The sequence below is a fragment of the Meriones unguiculatus genome, chromosome 3 (genome assembly GCF_030254825.1).
Source record: "Meriones unguiculatus strain TT.TT164.6M chromosome 3, Bangor_MerUng_6.1, whole genome shotgun sequence".
In the NCBI taxonomy this organism is placed as follows: Eukaryota; Metazoa; Chordata; class Mammalia; order Rodentia; family Muridae; genus Meriones; species Meriones unguiculatus.
The window spans coordinates 27,549,672-27,571,002 of NC_083351.1; the positions used below are offsets into that span (position 1 = coordinate 27,549,672).

Below are 21,331 nucleotides of genomic sequence, written 5' to 3' on the forward strand. Positions count from 1 at the left end.
GGTGCTCATTGATTAATAAAGGAAGATGCTTTTCTTTTTCTTAATTCTCCTTTGTGCATATGACGGTGGCAGGTACACAAAAGGTTTTCCCTTCTTCTGAATGACATCAGGGCCTTGCCTCACACTGTGATGGCAGACAGTGAGTGTGATAATGAGACTAGTTTGACGTCTCTACTCGACCAAGCAGTTGTGTGACCTATAACCAACCTCTCTAAGTTGAGTTTCTTTACCTCGTGCCTATCACTTTTGGTTTTATGCAAATTAGAAGCTGTGGCCTCCAGTTTTCAGACTTTAAAGGGCTTGTTTTACTCATTGACCTTTTTGCATTTGCCTGTTTCTGCATTTCCACCAGCTGCTGTAGAGTGAATTCACCGCAGTTCTAAGTCCTACAGTGTTTGAAAAGGACTATTTAGGGAACTGCCTCTGTTTTCAGGATGGGCCTTGTGTTTTCTTTAAAACTTAAACTGTTACCCAGATTTCCTTTTATGACTTGTTCAGTCATGGGCAGTTGGGAGGATGCACTGGGGAAGCATTACTCACCATACATGCAGAGTGGCCTTGACTGCAGTGGTCTGCTGGGCTCTGCTGACAGTGTGTCACCACAGGAATGGAAGGGCCCAGTCAGGGGGTCAGAGACAGTGACTATGCCTTCTCTGTCTGTTCTTTTCTCTCAGAGGACTCATCACAAGCCCAGACACTGGCTCCCAGTGAGGGCAGGCAGTAGACTATCCAGCTTTATGGTGAAACTGTTTCCCATGAAAGGACTGAGCTGATTGAGCCAGCATTGTTTTCTTCTTTGTCATGGGTGTCTGTTTTGAGATAAGCTTGAGTTTGCATGATCTAGGCTCTATGTGTATTTAGTAGAATAAATGCAACACAGGGGATCTTTGTCTTAGCTCTACAATGTCTTCTGTATCTGTGTTTGTCCAGTAGGGGTCACTGGGGGTTTAGGCTCAAGATGAGATCCACTAAGCCTATAGTAGACCAGATTCCCTGTCCTTGTAGGTATCGTTATATATTGAACACTATTTCATGTTAGCACAAGAACAACACACATTTTATGCACACATATTAGAACATTAGCAAAAGATGGGAGCTTGTATTAGGAACTCTGTGGATATATTGAGTGTTTGAAGAATATTTATTCCAGAGGCCAGATGTTTCTGTTCTGTTTTAAGATGTTTTGCTTTGTTGCTCAAGCTAGTCTCAAACTTCAGAACTCAAGTGCACCTCCTACTTTCACTCCCAAGGTGCTGGGGTTACAGGCATGTACTAATTGTGCCTAGCCCGGTGCTTTGTAAAGAATGAAACCAAGGCTGTAGTAAAATTGCTTTTGCTTAATTTTAATTTTTTGTTGTTATTTTGTTTGAGACATCGTCTTATTTATGTAGCCCTGGCTGCCGTGGAACTCAAAGTATCTGAGGCTTGCCTTGAACGCCTGATTCTTCTAATTTACCTGCCAAGTGCTTAGGTCACAGGCATGCCACCATGCCTTGCTCTGAGGAGCAACTGCTTTAACAAATGAAGGAGCCCAGCACTTTGGAGGCAGAGGCAAGTGGATCTCTGTGAGTTTTAGGCCAGCCTGGTCTACAGAGTGAGTTCCAGGACAGAACCGCCAGGACTACACAGAGAAAGCCTGTATCAAAACAACAACAACAACAAAAAAAGACAAAGAATATTAATTAAGAATCTGATGGATATCACAGTATTTTACAAGTGAAGAATTCTTTATTTAATCTGTGTAGCTACTCTGAGCATCTCTCTCTCTCTCTCTCTCTCTCTCTCTCCCTCTCCCTCTCCCTCTCCCCCTCTCCCTCTCCCTCCCCCCCTTTCTAAAACGTACAGAAATAGTAGGTAGTTTCATTTGGAGCCCTATAAATTATGAAGTGTCCTGATAGGGGAGTGCCTATTGATGGTACATTTCATTTGGTTTTGATCCTTGAACTCTAGTCAGGGGTCATTAGGGCAAAGGGTTTATTAATTAGAAGTAGAGCTTGGTGGTAGACTCTCAAGAAAGATTAAAATAGTTCAAATGTGGTAGATTAGGTACTTTTAGTGTTTTGAGGGAGGATCTCACTGTGTAGCCCTGAGTGGCCTGGAATTCCCTGTGTAGACTAGGCTGGCCTCTGTCAACTGGGCCATGTTTAACACCATGCCTGGCTTAGATTTGGGTCTCGATCAGGCTCATGAGGTCAGTGGGTTAAAAGAAATGTATAGGTCTACCTTTGCTTTCATTGGCAAATTCTTCTTCCTTTTCATTTAGGGTTACTGCCAGAGTCTGGAAACCTGTTAGAGAGACCTAAAATTAACTGGTGTGTGCAAAGCCAATTTTAGGGCTGGTCTCTTTTTCTGAGAGTTGAACATGTCTACCTACTGTAGACACAGCCTTCCAGGAAATTGTACTGACTTCTTGTGTTAAAGGTATCTCAGAGGGCTGGAAAGATGGCTCAGAGGTTAAGATTGCTCTTCCAGAGTCCTGAGTTCAAGTCCCAGCAACTGCATGGTTGCTCACAACCACCTATAAATGAGATCTGGTGCCCTCTTCTGGCTTGCAGGTGTACATGCAGACAGAACATTGTATGCATAAATAAATAAGTAAATCTTTGAAGAAAAAAAAAAGGTATTTCAGAAAAATTAAAGTTCACTATCAGTTCCTTTTTTTTTTAATGTTTTTCAAGACAGGGTTTCTCTGTGTAGCCTTGGCTGTCCTAGAACTCACTCTGTAGACCAGGCTGGCCTCAAACTCACAGAGATCCACCTGCCTCTGCCTCCCAGAGTGCTGGGATTAAAGATGTGTGGCCCTACCACCCAGCTTTTTTTTTTCTCTCTCTTCTTTTCTTCTTATTTCGTCATCTGTCCTTAGCCAGTGCACACTGAAAATATTTCCACTTGATGTTTTTGTTTCATTTTGTTTGGGAAAAACTTTTTAAAATTCATTTAGGCTGGGTAGCAATAAGATGCAGGCTTCCCCTTACTGGGCATTCAAGGAAATGAGCAACGTTTCTATAAACAAATAACAATTTGTGGCAAGATTGAGATCAATCCGAACATGTGGGGCTTCTTTCCTTGTATCTTCTTTTCTTTATATTTATGATGTTGACTATCAGAGTTCCCTGTAAAAAAATTTAATAGCTAGATATTATTTTGCTGAGGGAAATGATCAAAATTCCAGTTCCAGAGGGACATTATTTAAAATGGTTCTGTGGCTACTGACTAGATTCTTCTTTTTTCTCTTTGAAGAAATGTGGAAACATACTATGATTTATTGAGTTGGTAGCTTGGAGCTGTAAAATATGGACTTTATCTTGCTATTTCTCCTAGCATTAGTCACTGAAGATGGCTTGATGCTCTTTAGTCCCTAATAGCTCTTATGTTTTCATGATAGTAGTAGTTAATAGTTAATATTTAATGCATTTTCAATTATTTATAGAATATATGCTAAAAATGAATGAAGTTCTAATGTAAATTTATTGTTCTCATTGTACAACAGAGAAAACTGAGGATTCAAGAATATAAGTAATCATGTCAAAGATACAGAACCAGCAATGGTTAATCCAGAACTTGGTGTGGGGGAGGGCAGTGGGTAGGGACTTCTGTAAAGAAGCTGGCCTCCAGCTCAGTATGTAGCTAAGGTCTTTGAATTCTGGATCCCTCTTCACAGCTTACTGATTACATGCAAGGGCCACTTCACCCAGTTTGAAGCCAGAATTTGAATCTAGATTTGGTTAAAAGATCATTTTAAACTTAAAGTCTTGGTAAGAGAGAGATAGACAGAGAGACAGAGCTTTCCCAGAGCATCTCTACTTTCTACTCTATTCCTTTATCTTTTCCTTAAAAAAAAAGTCTTTTCCTTTCTTTCTGTTCTTTTTTTCTTTTTATTTGTTTGTTTTGTTTTTTAGAAATAGGGTTTCTCTGTATAACCTTGGCTGTCCTGGAACTCACTCTGTAGACCAGGCTGGCCTCGAACTCACAGAGATCGGTCTGTCTCAGCCTATACAGTGCTGGAATTTGAGGTGTGCACCACCACTGTCTGGCTTCTTTGCCTTTCTTAAGAACCTCAGTTGACCAGAGCTTGGATGTCAGGTATAATCTGTATCTGTAAAAAAAAATTCCAGAATAGAATTTCTGAATTATTAAACCAGCTTCCTTTTTTTTTTTTTTTTCCTTCCTTCCTTCCATTTTCTTCCTACCTTCCTTCCTTAGTACCAAGTCAACTCAGGGCCTTGATCATGCTACATGTAGCTCTTATATGATACTTTTTAGATCCTTTTGTTCAATATCTATTTGCTTACTCCACAAATATTTAGTTACTAAGATCTCTGAAAACCATACAGGCATTCGTCTAGCTTCAACAAAATCAGGGAATGGAAGGATGGCTCAATGGTTAGGAGTACTTGCTGTTCTTGCAGAAGATCCAGCGTTCATATGTAACTCACAACCTTGTGAGTTCCAGGGGATCTGATGCCTTATTCTAGCTTCCTTGGGCTCTAAGCATGTGGTACAGATATACACAGTCAGGCAAACACTCATACACATTAAAAAAAAACCTCTTTAAAAATAATCTAGTGAGGAATTAAAGGTGTATTCAATTGTATTATAAAGTACTAAACATTATGAAAGACAGATAAAGTATAATAAAATAAGAAAGGAAGGAGGGATCAGGGAAAATTCTGTAGAAGTATTGGCCTTAAGATGGTTAATAGAGCTGGGCTCAGTGGCACACACCTATAATCCCAGCACGCTGGAAAGCAGAGGCAGGTGGATCTCTGTGAGTTCAAGGCCAGCCTGGTCTATAAAGTAAGTCCAGGACAGCTAAGGCTACACATAAAAACCCTGTCTCGAAAAAACAACAAAAAAAAAAAAAAGGGGGGGGGGTGGACAGTTAATAGAAATCAGAGTTTAGGGCAGGAAAGATAGCTCAGCGTTTAAGAGCAATGGTTGATCTTCCAGAAGTCCTGATTCAATTCTCAGCAACCACATGGTGACTTACAGCCATTTTTACTGGGATCTGATGTCCTTTATTCATGCAGACAGAACCCTCACATACATTAAATAAATAAATACATCTTAAAAAAGTAATCAGAGTTTAGTGTACAGTGATAGAATGAAGAAATACTGCAGTACGAATGAGAAGAATATTGTAAAGACAGGGAGTTTGGGGCTTAACTTGCTGTCAGGAAATCAGAAGCTTTAGAAAAAATTACGAATAGGTGTAGCTGGAGAAATGCCTTAGTGGTTAAGAGCGCCAGCTGCTCTTGCAGAGGACTTGATTTAGCACCCACACGGCAGCTGACAACCCTGTGTGATTCCAGTGCAGGGGATCCAGTGCCCCTGTCTGGCCGCTATAGCCACTGCATATATGTAGTGCGCAACATGCATGCAGAAAGAACACTCGTGCACATAAGATGAAAATAAATAAATCCTTAAAAATTACAAATAAGGATGCATGGGACATTTAAGATGTACTAGTCATTTTTCATGTACCAGGGAGATGAATGTTATGGCGAATGAGGGCAGGCTTGGTAGGTGAAGGACTAGGAATAGATAGGTTAGATTTGTTATTGAGGTGATAATGAGATCAGCTACCAGTGTGCCAAGTTATATAGTCTGACACCAGTGGCCACTAATTATTGGGTAGATATCAAACACCTTTAATGCATTAAGTCATTTAATCTTTCATATAACTTTATTAAGGCATGTTCTATTATCATCATTTATAAATAGGAAATGGAGGGTTTTTTTTAAGCTGAATAAATTGCCTATAGGCACTAAATGTTTTATAGATGATAATCTAAATGGGAATGTAGGCCAATTTGGCTATGATAATGCTAATGCCTCGGGTTTGCTGATAAGAAACAGGAATTTTTTTTTATATTCCATGAACACTTGAGCATGTGGAATATTTGTAGACATTCTAGGACTTGCATGTTTATTATTGTCTCAGTATCACAGGGGCAGCCATGGGTGTCTCCTAATTCACTTGTATGAAGATCACGTCCTCTGCCTTTTGCCAGCTAGATGCCAAGTACTCATGGGAGAATGTAGGTGACAAGAGTTTCAGGGCCAAGTTTTGATGTCTGGATCATGACAGTTCTAGAAACTTAAGGTTTCTGGTCCTGTCCGTAATATGCTTTTCCTTCTGCTAAATTTGTAATTGCAGGTATATTTGGGTTTAGATGTGTGGATGTTAATTTGATCTTTTAGTTTAGGTCTTAAACTTTTAGTTGTTGTCAGCTGCCATTAGGATGCTTTAAGAGCATGTAAAACACATAGCATAGCTTCTTACTGGCTTGCTTTGACCCTTTTTGCATACACAAAAGAGATTCTGGGGTATTGCTTAGTGTTGAGATTTCTTGTGGATAACAGTTGTGGGAGACCATCTTAAATTTCTGTGAGTGAAGTAATTGCCAGGAGGCAGGGCTGCAATCTTTGTGAAGTTCTGATCTTTCTTGCACAAGGTAGCTTTGGTGGTTAGGTTCCTGCCCATTTGCTTTTAGCAAGGAATGATCTAGGTGCTAAATGTGACTTTAAATGACTTACTCTGTGTATAATAAATGATCTCTGAAAAGAAAAGTAGCCTCTCCCTTCTGCCAGCCTCTCACCACTTCCTGTAAGTGACAGAACACAGATCTCTTAGTTTCACCAAGTAAAACATTTTTTATTTTCACAAAGACAGTTCCCTTATTCTTTTTGCTTTCACTATATATATATATATATATATATATATATATATATATATATTTCAGTCATATATATGCATATCTGTTGTATGTAGGGAAGTGATATATCTATGGTAGATCATATCTTTTCAGGGATATTTATTGAGATTAAATGAAATAACATATGAAGGTATTTTGTTTTTGAGACAGAGTCTCACTGTATAGCCCTGGCTGCCTGAAACTCATGTAGATCAGGCTAGCCTTGAACTCACGGTGATCTGCCTGCCTGTGTTTGGATTAAAGGCACATGCCATCACACCTGGTCCTGAAGTTGCTTTATAGCAGTGGCAGAACAAATGTTAGTTGTTGTTGTTTTTTTTTTTTTTTCCCCAAGCAAATCCATTTTTGACACCATATCCCAGGCATTTCTCTGTTTGCTTCTCCATCGTGGGGAATGTCACAGTTATCTTTGTATCTAGGGCGTCTTTCATAATGCTGTGGTTTTTTCATTGAGTGAATGAAGCACTGTTTCATGAGGGAACCCCCATTTTTTAATTGAATGAATGAAGTGTTCTGTTTTATAAAAAAGGGAGCTCAGCTTAGTTTCACTGAACTGTGCCATTGATTTTTCTTCTCCAGTGTTTATTCCCTTTAACAAACACTGTTACATTTCATTACATTTCATATGCTAAGAATCCTTTTATGATACCATGTCCCTCTTACAGCAAAATTCCTTGAAAAGGTTGTTTTTACTTGTCACTGATTGTCCTCTTTCCATTTGTTCTCAATTTATTCTGATCAGGTGTTTTCTCCAGCACAGCAACACTATCTTTGCTAAAGAATTTAGTGACCTCTGCTAATTCAGAGTCAGTTCTCCGTCCCTTCTTGCCTCACATAAACACTGTTCACATGGCTAATTGCTATTTTCTAGAACACTTCCCTCACCTGTGGCCTGGACAGTGTACCCTGTGCCCTTTGGTTCTCCTCTACTACATCTGGCTCCCCTTTTTACAATCTTTACTGCTTTTCTTCTTCCACGTCTCACACTGGAGGGTTTCCAGGACTTAGCCCTTGAACTTGATCTTTCCCCTCTCTGTTTACTCTCTAAATGATAGCATACAGGCTTTCAAAACCAACCACGAGCATTTCTCAGCTCTGGATTAGTATGTTCAGTTGTCTATTCAGTGTTTGACTTCAATATCTAGTAGCTATTTTAAACCTAATAGTCAAAGGGGCCTGTTTTACACACAGTGGACAGCTCTGTGCTTAGCTTCCCAGGCCACGCCCTCAGTCTGTTTTTTTGCTTTCTGTTTTATTTTGTTTTTCATTCCCTCTCTTGTCCATATTTAGTCTATCAACAAATCCTGGCAGCTTAAAAATATTCTTTTTTTAATTTTAATTGTATGAAGGTTTTGCTTACATGTATGTCTGTAAATTATGTGCATGCCTGGTGCCCTCAGGTTAGAAGGTGCTGATTATCCCCGAAACTGGAATTACACATGGTTGTAAGCCATCATGTGGGTGCTGGGAACTGAACTGAACCTGAGTCAACTTGCAAGAGCAACAAGTGTTCTTAACTGTTAAGCCACCTTCTCAGTTCAGCTTCTTTAGAAATTGTTTTATTGGGCTTAGAGAGATGGCTCAGCAGTTAAGAACACTGGCTCGTCTTACAGAGAATGTGGGTTCAATTCCCAGTACCCACATGTCAGAGTATCTGATACCCTCACACAGACATACATGGAGGCAGAACATCAATGTACATATATTTTACTATTAATGCATTTGCCACATGTGTATAGTGCCCATGGAAGCTAGAAGAGGGCATCTGATCCCTTTGAAGCTAGAGTTCCAAGTGGTTGTGAACCACCTGATAGGAATATTGGGAACTAAACTTGCAAGAACAGTATGCCCTCATAACTACTGAGCCCTCTCTCCAACCCTCCCAACCCCAACCCCAACCCCACTCTTTCTTACAGGCATGAAGCACCACACCAGGTAGAGGAATACAGAGGAGCACACAACTGCAGATGACGCTGGATTTAAAAGCTCCTATTGTATTCATTCCTCCATCAAAGCACATGTATTATCATTTTGGGCAATAGATTAAAGTCTTTCACTCTTACTAGGGAAATAATAGAGCAACAGATGTGTTAAGCAGCCCCACCCCCACCCCTTTTAAGTAAATGGGATCTTACTGTAGTCCAGGCTAACTGCAAAACTCCTGATCCTCCTGCCTCAGTGTTATGTATCCTGAGATTGCAGGTGTGTACCAATACGGTTGGCTGATTTGCATTTTTAAATATTCATAAGATACAGCGTAGTAAACAAAGAGCCATTTGGTAGGAATGAGTCTGTAGCTCTTACATCCCTGAGTGGATGGTGGTGTCATAGAGGACCTTAGCTCTGCTCTCAGCTGTTGGGAGGGAGTGTTATTTTGCATGTCACTCTGTACTTTGGAAAATACCTTTTTGAGAGAGGTAGTGATAGCTTATTCAATTTAGATTGTGTGAACTCCTTACTAGCCTTCAAATGTATTTTGTTTATTAGGTTTGTCAAGTAATAACCATGCAATACCATTCACCTTTTCTGGTGTGTAATGTACTGCATCTGGACAAATGAGAGCAGATCCATTCTTATCTGTAGAACACTCCCAGCGCCCCGCAGTTTTCTTGAACTAGCTCTTGTAGTGCACCCCCATCCCATTTGCTTTTATCTCTGTTGTGTTCCTATAGTATGTAGCCTTTTGTGTTTGATTTCTCTTGTGGGTATGTACAAGGGCTGAATGCATCCCTAGCTTTCTTCTTATTGGATAGCAGTTCTGTGTATGGACACACTACACTTTTTTAAAAACTTCACCAATTGATAAACATTTGAGTTATTATTTTGCATTCATATACAAGTCTCTGTGTGAGCCTCTGTTTTCATTTGGTGAGATTGTTCTTAGTGAGGTTGCTTGTATTTGTGGTTAACTTTAGAAGAATTTGCAAACTCTTTTCTGAAGTGGTTGTTGAAGTTTATACCCTCCTCCAGTATATTCCGCCTTTGTGTCAGAAGTTGGCATCATCAGGTTTATTCATTTGGGCCATTCTGGTTGGTGTGTGCAGTGGTAAAGAGTCAATTGCTGCTACAGTACCCACATCAGGTTGGCAAGCAGGCCCTGTTTGGTGGCAGGTTTAGTTTTCTGCTATTATTTTGTTCCTGATTACCCTCCCTCCCATATTTGTCCCTCCCGCTATGTGTGCCCCTCCCCCCCTCGCAAACTGATGGAAGTTTGTGTTTTTGTTTTTTCTCCTCAATCCCTGAAAAGTACCCCGCCTGTACTTGTAGAGCAGTTTGCCCCGTGGGTGCCCGGTGCTCGGGTCTGTGAGCTGGGGTCTGTGTGTAGTCTTCTTTCCGTGCACTTCGCTAGGGTTTTAGCTGTGGAAGGGTTGCTCTCTGACTGTGACAAGGCTCTGGTATACTTTGCCTCCTCCCTGCTCCAGTGTTTCTGTAGCTCTTTTCTTCTGCCTGCGTCCTCAAGTCTGGCATTCCAACTAGGCGGGGAATGGAAAGTTCAGAGTGACGTCCTCTGGTCCTCTGACACCCTCCCCTCTTGTAGAAAAGTCTGAGGTTTGTTTAAGCTGACCGGAGGATGCCAAAGATAGAGGTTTAAGTCAGCTTGACACTGACTTTTCACTCTTCTTCCTCCTTCCCTTTCCCCTCCCCCGCCAACCAGTTGTTTCCTGCGCTTTGTCTGAGACACACTGTGTAGTTTTAGTCCCGTAGTTTGCTGAAAAAATGCGCAAAGGCGAGATGGAAGAAGCTGCCAGGAAGTTTCTGACCACATTAAGCCTGGGCATCTGCCTCTGCCGCTGAGCTGATAGTAAGGGGCAGGAGTAACCTCAGGAGAAAGGCATCTAGAGGCAGCCCTGGGCTCCGCCTGTGGCTAACTCAAGGAAGGAGAAAGGACTGGCCTGGAAATGCCTCTTTTAGATTCTTCTTATTTGCCGCCAACCATCTTTATTTTGACTCACATTCTTGGAATTGCTGGTGTTCTGTACTGGAAGAGATGTGCCAGGGACAGGGCAGGTAACTATGTGGTGTCTCCCTTCTTTAATCTTCTGTGGGGTTCTGAGGGTGTGGTAGATGACTGGGAGAGCGTCCCACTTGCTTGTTTGCCTTAAAGGGCCAGTGTACCCTTCAGTTGCTGTGCTGTCAGGAAGGATTGGGGCAAGAAGAGAGGGAGGGGGAGAGAAGAACACTTAGACACTCAGGAGGCTGTCCTGGGTCCTTTAGGGGACCCGGACTTCTTTCCTTCTGTGACACTGGCCAAGGGTGCTGGATAGATGAGACAATGTCTGGACTCACAGTTGAAGGGAAGTGACCACTGTTAAACATGTGTCCTGCTTCAGAGGATCAAGTCCTTAATTGCTTTGCTTTTTCTATCTCAAGTGGAGCTTTGGACCCCTATCACCTCATTCTTCTTCCCTCTTTCTTCTATTTTCCTTCTTCTAATAATTTATTTAATTTTATTTTGTGTGCATTAGTATGAAGGTGTACAGTTAGTTGTGAGCTGCCATGTGGGTGCTGGGACGTGGGTCCTTTGGAAGAGCAGACAGCTTAACCACTGGGCCATCTCTCCAGCCCCTGTCAACATCTTCTCAAGTATAGGAGTGGTGTATTTAAGGCAGAAGAGGAGGGGCAATACAAGGAGGGGGCTGCTTGGTGTCCTTCCTGAGGTATACTCTGCTGTTCCTTGCCATGCTAGATGCTGTGCCTTTCTGGGGCATTTCACAGTCTATCTAAATATACCTAAGGCACACGTGTGAGGAAGCTGATGTTTTGTTTTTTTTTTTTTTCCTCCAGGAAATCAGGCTCAGATAATCTGGCACTAGATCTTTTCAGATATTGCTGTTAGCTATGCTATATGCCATTGATTTCGAATTGCCAACTGTAGGGACCAGCTTCAGGTCCAGCTGATTCTGAGCTGCTGTATGCGAGGGTTATAAGGCTTCCTTGTCCCCTTGGGTCTCAGTGCTTTTAGTGTTGTCACTGTTAACCAGCTCACAGCTTCATACTAGACTACTTGGGTACTTGTTAATGCTCTCATAAGCTAAGATGGAGGACTTGATGACCTATTACTTATCTTTCTATTAAAAGTTCATGAATGCTTGACAGAATTAGAATTAGATCCTGTCATTTCCCCAGTGTCCTTTCCAGTAAGTCCCAAAAAAGCTTTTGGCTAAGTATCCAGGTTCGTTGTGTGGCTCTATCTGCAGAATCAGACATTTACAATTATGTGTCTTTGTATGGTACTGTGTTTAAGGGGGTACCACAAAGTGTTCTTGTATTTGAGCTTAGAAAGAAATGGTGTCTGGGCCTGGTCTCACACACCTACAATTCTAGAACTAAGAAAGGTAAAGATGGGAGATATTGAGATTGAGGCCAGCCTATATAGTGAGCCTTTGTCTCGGAGTAACTACAGATGCAGGATTTAGCCTAGTATAAGTCCTTGGGTTCAGTCCCTAACACTGCAAAACAGAAAGAAAAGGGTAGGCAATGTTTGGGCCTATGTTTTATCATTTGTAAAAAGAAAATAACATTTAGATGGAGTCTGCTGCGTTCCTGTTTAGTGCATTATGGTAATGAGATTGGTTAATAGCTTCAATCTTCAGTATAGGATGTTTCAATGGAATTTAAGAGCCATTGACCCCTTTTTAAGTACTTTTGTTTTTATGTTTCAAAATATTAACTTCAACAACCATAAAATACATTAAAATTAAAAGAATGCCTTGTAAAGCTTTTTATTAAGTGAAATGGCTTTGGCACTAATACCGCAATGAGAATGTACTGTGTTTGAGTTATCCTTAAAATTAGATGATGATGGCTTTTCACTTGGAAACAATGGATACAAAATCACCCATGGAAGTACTTAGGGGATTCTGGACCAATTTTATTATCATTTCAATTTTCATTTGTCTGTTGAAATGTTTTTTGAAACATTGTACATTGAAATGTGTACACTCTAATTATTACTTGCCGAATGGACATGACCAGAATAAAATTTCGTCACTATCCCTATTTGTATTGCTCATAAAAACATATACATACTGAAAAACATGAAAATTCTCATTTTCTGTCTCTGTCTCTGATTGAAAATTTAAAACTCTCCTGTTTCAGGCTTTCAAATGCTGGGATTATACACATATGCCACACATCTGGTGGAATATTGTCTTTTTTACCTGGTCTATTTTTGTTTTTAATTAGAATATAATGGGACATATACATTCCAGCCAAAGCTCAGTTGTATGAGTCAGCTATTTAGTCCATAATTGTATAGGTAACACACTAAATTTCTGATGATATAAGACTGGTTTCGTGTATGGAAACGTTTTGTTCTTCTTGTCTCATTTTTGTATTCATATTGAAGGCAGTCAATTTTGAGACAGTCAATTCTTTTAAGATTTTATATTGGTTTATTTCAGATAAATAGTGATAATGTTTATTGCTATTTTATTTTGTTTATTTGTATGAGTCTTTTACCTGCATATATGCATGTACAATTCCTGGTGCATGCCTGGTGCCCTTGATGGTCTAAAGAGAGCATTGGATCTCCTGAAACTGGAGTATAGATTGTGCGGGCCATTGTGTGGGTGCTAGGCACAAAACCCAGGTCCTTTACAATAGCAACAAGTGCTCTTAACCACCAAGCGATCTCTTTGGCCCCATGTTTGCTTCTATTTATTTGTATGCACCAGTCCTTAAAAAAAAAAAATTGAATATTTTCAATAAGACACAACATAGAAATAAGCCAGATACTGAGTCTGATAAGACTATAATTAACTCCAACAATCAAAATTATCTAATTAGTACCATCATTTTGCTTTAAAATAAATAATGAAAATTTGAACATAAATTGATTTATGTTACTTTTTAAGTGTTCTTATTATGAGCTCAATATGTTCTCCCACCCCCTCCCCATTGGGTTTTTAAGATAGTCTCTTTGTCTAGGCCAGTGTGCTTCGATGATCTTCCCAAATGCTGGAATTACAGGCATGCACCACCAGAGTAAAAAGTGTCATGAGCCAAGCATAGTGGTACAGGTAGATCTCTGAGTTCAAGGCCAGCCTGATGTTCATAGAAAGTTCATGGATAGTCAGGACTACATAGAGAGATCCTGTCTAAAAAAAACAACCAACCAACCAACCAACCAAACAAACAAACAAAAAAGGCTTTAATTCCAGCACTTGGGAGGCAGAGATACTTGGATCTTTGTGAGTTTGAGGTCAGCCTGGTCTACATAGTGAGCTCTGGGACAGCCAGAGCTACAGATTGAGATTCTGTCTCAAACAAAACAAAACAAAACACTCCAAAACAAACAAAAGTATTATGTCAGAAGTGAATATTGCTTGACTAGCTCAACTGTAAAGTTCCTTTACAGTTCTTGGACCCCATGTTCTGGTAAATCCTCATTGTGTAGGTATTTTACCGCACAGGCCCTTGGAGTGGATAGAGTGTTAGGTTTTGCTTTAAGGAGCAGAAGGGTTCATATGCATTAACTGATGCAATGTCCTACTTAGTTTTACATTTGTCAAAAGGCTTAGTTCAAATTCTTCCTTGCAAAGATCATCTGCTTCCTCTTTTAAGTATCAGGCTAACTTATTTTGAAAATCACTACCTTCCCTTTTCATTACTGTGTGATTTCCTAATTTTTTGATATTCTAGTATTTTCTTTGGACAATTAAGTTTATTGTTTTTATTTTGAAAATGTGATAGCGCTCTCTCTCTCTGTGTGTGTGTGTGTGTGTGTGTGTGTGTGTGTGTGTTGTATGGTAGAGTACAGCAGAAAGATGGAGAAGAAATTGCTGGGAGTGAGATCTGGTTATAGGTCATAAGTACACAGCTTTTAGAGCCAGACTCTCAAGTCATCATCTCTTTAGAAGATAAGATATGAGAAGGCAATGACAGTTTATAAACACTCAGTATTTAGAAATTTAAATATTTTCAACTATTCACATTTTAAGAATCCTGTCAACATTTACATTCACATATTTTCTTATTCTCAAATTTTATTGCTGTCTTGAATCTTCTGTTATTCCTCTAGTTCTGCTGAATGCACCCCACCACCCAATCAATTTGATCCCATTCTGTGTCCTAATGGTAGCTAGAATGAGCTTTCTAAAATACAGAGTTGGGCTAAAGATGGCTCAGCAATTGAAGGCAGTTGCTATGCAAGCCTGGTGACCTGAGAGGTCCCCAGAGTCCCTGTAAGGGTGGAAGGTGAGAACCACCTCCACAAAGATGTCCCCTGACATCCACATGCACTCAATGGCATCCACAAGGTCACACACCATACATATCATCATCAGTTTCAAATGCAGAGTTGTTTGTGTTACTCTCCTGTTTAAAATCTATTTATGCTTCCTTGTTGCTTGCTTGTTGAAGAAAGTTTTTCGCCATGACATGAAAAGAGATTTTATGATTTGCACTCTTCTGGCACTTTTTGGTTCATTAGCCTCACAAGCACCTAATACTCTAGTTAGTTAAATATTTTAGTGCCCACATCCTGTTTTCAACTGGTTTTCTTGGTGCTTGTCCACAAGAGTAGGCAGTTTCTGCCCCTGGGCAATTTTTATCGAGTGGAATAAAATAAGAGTGACCCTATCCTGTGCTCCAATGGCACTCTGCATACTATTTACTCAAATCTACGTGGCCATCTTAGACTGTAAGACCTTTGAGAAGATACACATTTCAGTATCTCAACTGTGTGAGACATGATAGGTGTCAGTAAATAGTACAGGAATTAATAAATGAAAAGATTAATGTAGTAGTAGCTATAAGCCATGACAGGAACCATGCTTGTTCATGTGTGTAAGTGCCTTTACCCACTGAGCTATCTCATTGGCTTCAATATTAGATGTTTTAACCAAGCTAGAATTGTTTATCTCTTTCTAGATTTGTGCCAGTGTGATACATAATATTTGTGGAGGTGAACTTCAAATTTATAGTCTGTATGCGAAGAAAAAATAGACTAAAGTTTTAATTCAGGCTCTACAATCATTTGGGCTTAGCCTTGGGGGGGTCTGGAATTGTGGCGAGAACATGTTGAGTGCCTGGAGCCACAGTTTTTATCTGAGTTCTTCCTCCTGGCTGAATAGCCCTAGCCTAGTTCATCCTTGTTTCTTTATTTGTAAAATAATGTTGTGGTGGTTTTTTGTTTTTTTTTTTTGTTTTTTTTTTTTTTAGTAAGTTTTTAAAAAAACACATGATATGGGTCTTGAAATTGTCTCCTCATTATTATAAGTTTTCCACAAAAGATTTTGGAGACAATACCTTGCTATGTGTTAATGGGATAAAGTACATTTTAGTGTAGAGGCAAAGAATTTAACAGAGCGAGATATGGTGACACGTGCCATTAATCCTAGCACTCTGATGGCAGAGGTATCAGAAAATTAGTGTGTTAGCTCAGTTTTCTGTATTATTGTAAGAAAGTCACAGCTGTAAGTGTTTACATAATTTCTGCCCGTATGTGGGAATATTGGGCTGAATGAGCCTTTGTGAAATCTACTGGTAGCAGTAAGTTCACCTTTTCCTGCCTTTAACATGAAAAGATGAGAATGGCTGAATTACCATACCAGCTGCCATCTTCTAAAGACTAAGGGCTGACAATCCTAACACAGCCCCGCCCTCTTCTGTCTAGCATCTTCCCTCCTGAAGCTGAGATGTGTTAGAAACCAAAAGGGAAGTCTGTCTAGGTCTTCAGTGCCCTTAGGTTGTTCAGCATGCTAGGGGAATGAGGAGATGGCAAGTTTTGATTTTCAAACTTAACCAGTAATGGTTATGTTGATTTTTGGGTACTTCAAAATTATTTGTGATGTACTCTATCTCAATCTTCAGTCAGCCATAGTTTCTTTTTGTTGGCAAGAGTTTGAGACAGGGTGTCATTTGTTATCCAGACTAGCCTCGAACTTGAAGCAGTTACTCTGCCACCGCTTCCTTATTGCTGGCATTGTAAGTATGCACCATAAGTATGCTTTAGAGTTCTTATTTCTTTTTTTTTTTTAGTTGTTTTTTTTTTTTTTTTTTTTTTAAGATTTATTTATTTTATGAGTGTTCTATCTGCATTTACACCTGCCAGAAGAGGGAATCAGTTCACATTATAGATGGTTATGAGCCACCATGTGGTTGCTGGGAATTGAACTCATGACCTTTGGAAGAGCAGACAGTGCTCTTAACCACTGAGCCATCTCTCCAGCCCCGCGAGTTCTTATTTCTTAATTTTCTGAGAAATATTATAATTCCTTAATAATTCTGGTTTGGTTCCTTTCAGAGACGGGTATAATAAAAGACACAGCTTTGGAGCTGGACAGATAACTATGTGTTTACTTGTTAACCTCTTCTGTCAGTATATTTTATCTCTAAAATGGTAATGGTGCTTTTCTTAGAGAATTGTTAATGTGGTTAGATAAAGTTAAAGCTCTCAGCCCATTCATGCTCTGCAACTCCGTAGTCACAGTAGATGGTCAGCTAGGTTTAGCGTAGATTACCGATTACCGAATACTTTCTAGCTGCTAGAAACTGGGGTTTGAAGATAGAGGATAGTCGTTTGAGCTCAGAGGATTTGAATTTGATAAAGGAAAAGATTACTAAATATGACTCGGAAAATATTCTCTCTTTTTTCTCTTTCCTTTCTCTTACACATTCCTTTTCCCAAAACAAGGTAACTTCTAGGAGGATTCTTCCTCTCCTAGGCTGAGGAGTATAGATGGGGTATGCACGGTGTACAGGTCACGGGTGGTGAAGGTGACTAAGCTTAGTCAGGGGAATAGAGCTAGCTGGCAATTTGTAGGTGGGAGTGAAGGAACTTGTCAATGACTGAGGAGGTAACAGAGCTTTTAAAACTGTGGCCCCAGTTGGCAAGCTCTTGTTTACTTTTTCCACCTGTGGTCGCTTGGGAGACTTATAACCTTGCTGTCCTGGGTACCAACTCCTCCCCCTCGCCTGTCTTCGGGAACAGGATTGAAAGCAGCATTAGCCTAAAGAAGGTGTTCTATTTAGGGAGCTGGAGCAGAGAGTGGTGATTAGGGACACATCAGAAGCCCGCCTCTGAGAGGTGAGGGGCAGAATTGGAGTGTTTCTTGACATCTGCTGCAGGGATAGGGTCAGAATCATGAAGAGGCAAAGATGGGCTGGGCCATCTGAATGAAAAAGCCATTCATTGTGTGTGCTTTTTCAGCATTCCAGTGTCTGGTACAATTAGTCAGGACTCGAAAACAAGTTGGACAAACGAGCAAGCAGCCTTCCACTGACAGATAGAGGGATTTCTGGCATGGCTGAGTTAGTACAGTGACTGTGAAGAAAAAGCGAGAGAATATAGGAAAGGGAGTGGGCTTTGTGATGTCATTTCTGGCTGGATGAGGGGAAGGAATGGAGCAGCAAGCAAGTTGTATGTCTGAAGCTGATGAAGTCTGCTAAGCTGATCGGCACTAGCTTGGGATGGGCTGTTTTACAAAGAAGTTGGAATCAAAAGTTTTGGGCAACTGTAAGTTGGGGGAATGAATCTCCCTTTGGAACCTAGGGAGTCTTGTTAGTGACCTTCTCAGTTGGCTAACATTTCAGATGTGCTTTTGCCTGACAAGAGGCAAGCCCAAGAGCAGGTTGTTGGGCAACGGATGCACTGTCCCTGACTCGGCAGTAAGCCATTTAGCTCACCTGCAACTGTCTAAAATGCACTAGGTCAAAAGCTTCAGCTCTGCAAATTCAAAGGCCAGCTTCTTTCTTCTTAGACTTATTTAATTGCATATGAAGCTCCCACCTCTTCATGCTTTGTTGATCTGGAAATCAACAAAGTGAGCTGGTGCCACTTTCGAATAGAATGTTCTCTACCTGAAGACCTGGACCCAGCCTTTGGAAGTGATCTAGGGAGGAGCTTCCTCTATGACCTCAAGGGAAGAAGGCGGTCAGTAGGAAGTTGTAGGTGGAGTCACTTCTCTGTTCTGTTCTTTCTGTGTGTACGCCGTCGTACAGCTCTTTGGCTGTTTCTATTCACCTTTAAGCCCACTTTGAGGAGCTGCAGAGGGTGCAGAAGCCACTAGCTCAAAGTCCTCTGGGACTCGATTTTCTTAGGTGGGGCCAGTGGAGCCATGTGGCCCAGTTACCAAGACGAGCATGAGTTCAACGCCCACCTGGTCTGCCGCATGTGCTGCATGGGTTAGTATGTAAAGGTTTTTTTTTTTTTTTTCCCCTTACAGCCCTCGTGCTTTTTGACTCATTGGAATGTACCTCCTTTGAAGTCCTGCAGGTGTTACACAACTTTTGGGCTTTTGAAATGTTGAGTGGAATGGACCTGGGTTCCCCACTTCCTGGGGACTGTCTTTGGCATGTAGGGCAATTAAGAGCCCAAGCTTTGGGCGGAGGCTGTTTTATGGAGTGTTAATTCATGCATCTATCTGTCTGTGTCAGGAAGCCACTTTTAGTTATGTTTCAGAGAGCTCAAAGCCAGGGTATTTTTAGCAGAAGTTGGTTGGTTAGGGAGTTCACCTCTGGGGGGAGGGAAGAGTCATGGCCTAAGTTTCCTCTTTGGGGCCTCCTATTGCTAGTTGTTTTACTTTTTTTTTTTTTTCCTTTCTTTCTAGCTAAGCTAGAGAAACACATTTTGGATGATTTGGGGACAGAATCTGTTGAAGGTCAGGGAGTAGTAGGCCTGTTAGCTGTTGCTTAGGTTCTTTGGCAGGGAGAGGAGCTCATTAAATAATTTTTTGTGACTTTGACCAAGTGGTCTAGTTTTTTTGGTTATACATTTCCTGTTGGGTATAGAGACTGGTGCCAGCCTGAAAGCAATTCCCCAATTCTCAGTGAAATGAAAAAGCTAAAACTTGTGTATTTCATAGAGCTAAACTAACTCTTCTTTACAAAATCAAACCAAAGCAAACCAAAAACCGTCCTTTACTCTGAAATTGTCCTCCTACTTTTACATTAAAATACCCTTTGTTTTATGAAGACATTGTTATTACTTGGTCTTCTTTCGGTTTTTCGAGACTGTCCTTAAACTCAGATCTGTAGACCAGCCTGGCCATGAACTCAAAGATCTGCCTTCCTCTGCCTCCAGAGTGTGGGGATTAAAGGTGTGCACCACGACAGGGCATGTTAGATTTCTAATTAATTTGGGAAGTTTGCTGGTCAATAAGATACTGTGTCTTTTGATTTTCTTAAAATGGAACAAAAAAAGTGTGATATAGTTTGGGTTGATTTTCCTAATTGAAATTACTGGTGGTTTGATCCAGAGCGACCCTGAGAAGAAATCTAGAGGAGAGGAACAGAGGTAAGATTCTGATCTCTCCTGTCTTCAGGGTCCCTTCAGTGCTCCCAAAGACTGAGGTGATTTTTGAGGCATAAACTGTACCATATTTATGGAACAAGGAGAAGCAGTTTTAGGTGCTTATTGCTTAGGTGTCTAGTTCTTTTTATCTTTGCAGAGAATTCCTTCTGGGACCTCAAAAGAATGATCTGCATTTCAAAGTACTTGGAGATAAACTCAGAGCCCAAAGGTCCCTTTTTTGTAACTAACCAACAAATGTAAGAAAGTACAGAATCTTCACTGAATTTAAGGCAAAATTTTTTACTCTTCCATCCCTTAATTCTCTAGAGCGGTGGTTCTCCACCTTCCTAATGCTGTGACCCTTTAATACAGTTCATCTTATTGTGACCCCCAACCATAAAATTATATTTGTTGCTACTTCATAACTGTAATTTTGCTACTGTTATGAATCATAGAGTAAATATCTGTTTTCTGTTGGTCTTAGGTGACCTCTGTGAAAGGGTCATTTTACTCCCAAAGGGGTCATGAACCACAGGTTGAGAACACTGGTCTAGAGGCTCTGTAGCCTAATAGTTAAGAAAAGGAGCCACAGTTGAAACCATCTACGAGTGCTTGCTGCTCTGCCATTTAATGGTCGCATAAACTAAGAAAATTGCTTAATCTTTCTATGCCCTGATTTCCTCATTGTTAAGAGAGGATTAAAACAGGTCCTAGTTCATGGAGTAGTTAGGAGTATATGATATTAACGTACTTAGCGTACTGTCTTCCATACACATTCATAAATACTAGCTAGTAATTGTAGGAAGATATGAAATGTTCATAGTATGATAAGTGTGCTTCTCACTGTTCTTCTCATAGAAAGTCAGACTTGTTACTGTATGCCTGGGCACTGCAGTGAGGATTACTTTGGAAGCTCTTTGTTTCTTTGGAGAAGATGGCTCTCCCTAAATCGGGCCTAACTCTACCTGCAGTCTGTGATTCTTTTCTGAGAAGGGAAGTCCGATTTATAGCACTTGGGCTTTCTTAGAGGTGCAGCTATGGCCCTTAGTCAGTTTGCTTGAATTTGAACTTTTTAAGCTCTTTAGATGATTTTGATATGGCTGGCTCACAGACCAGTATTAGCAGCTATTGGTCTAGCCTAACCCCCTCGTTTATAGATTATACTCAAACTCAAAAGGGGGAAAAGAGTATCATAAAAAGAAAAGATCCAGGCCAGAAACTGATAATACAAATTACACACTTGCCTCTGTGTGATCTTGTCTACTCTTCTACCTTAATTTCTTTCTTCAAGTTGTCTGTCTGTCCAGTCATCCACCCACTTATGTGTATGAATGTTTTGCCTAAATGTATGTATGTATACCATATGTGTGTCTAG

The 21,331-nt window shown here is 40.5% G+C and overlaps 1 protein-coding gene across 13 annotated transcripts in view; it reads left to right on the forward strand.

The window, feature by feature from the left end:
• The window catches only part of Macf1 (microtubule actin crosslinking factor 1), a 345,150-nt gene that overhangs the window by 105,882 nt on the left and 217,937 nt on the right, over window positions 1-21,331 (forward strand). Inside the window, exon 1 of one of the 13 annotated variants that reach the window (XM_060379625.1) lies at window positions 18,120-18,180. The exons of the other annotated variants lie outside the window; for them this stretch is intronic. Coding sequence (XP_060235608.1) covers window positions 18,135-18,180 — 46 coding nt within the window. The 5' untranslated portion in view covers window positions 18,120-18,134. Of the gene's footprint in view, window positions 1-18,119; window positions 18,181-21,331 lie in introns of those variants that run through there. 13 annotated transcript variants of the gene reach the window in all.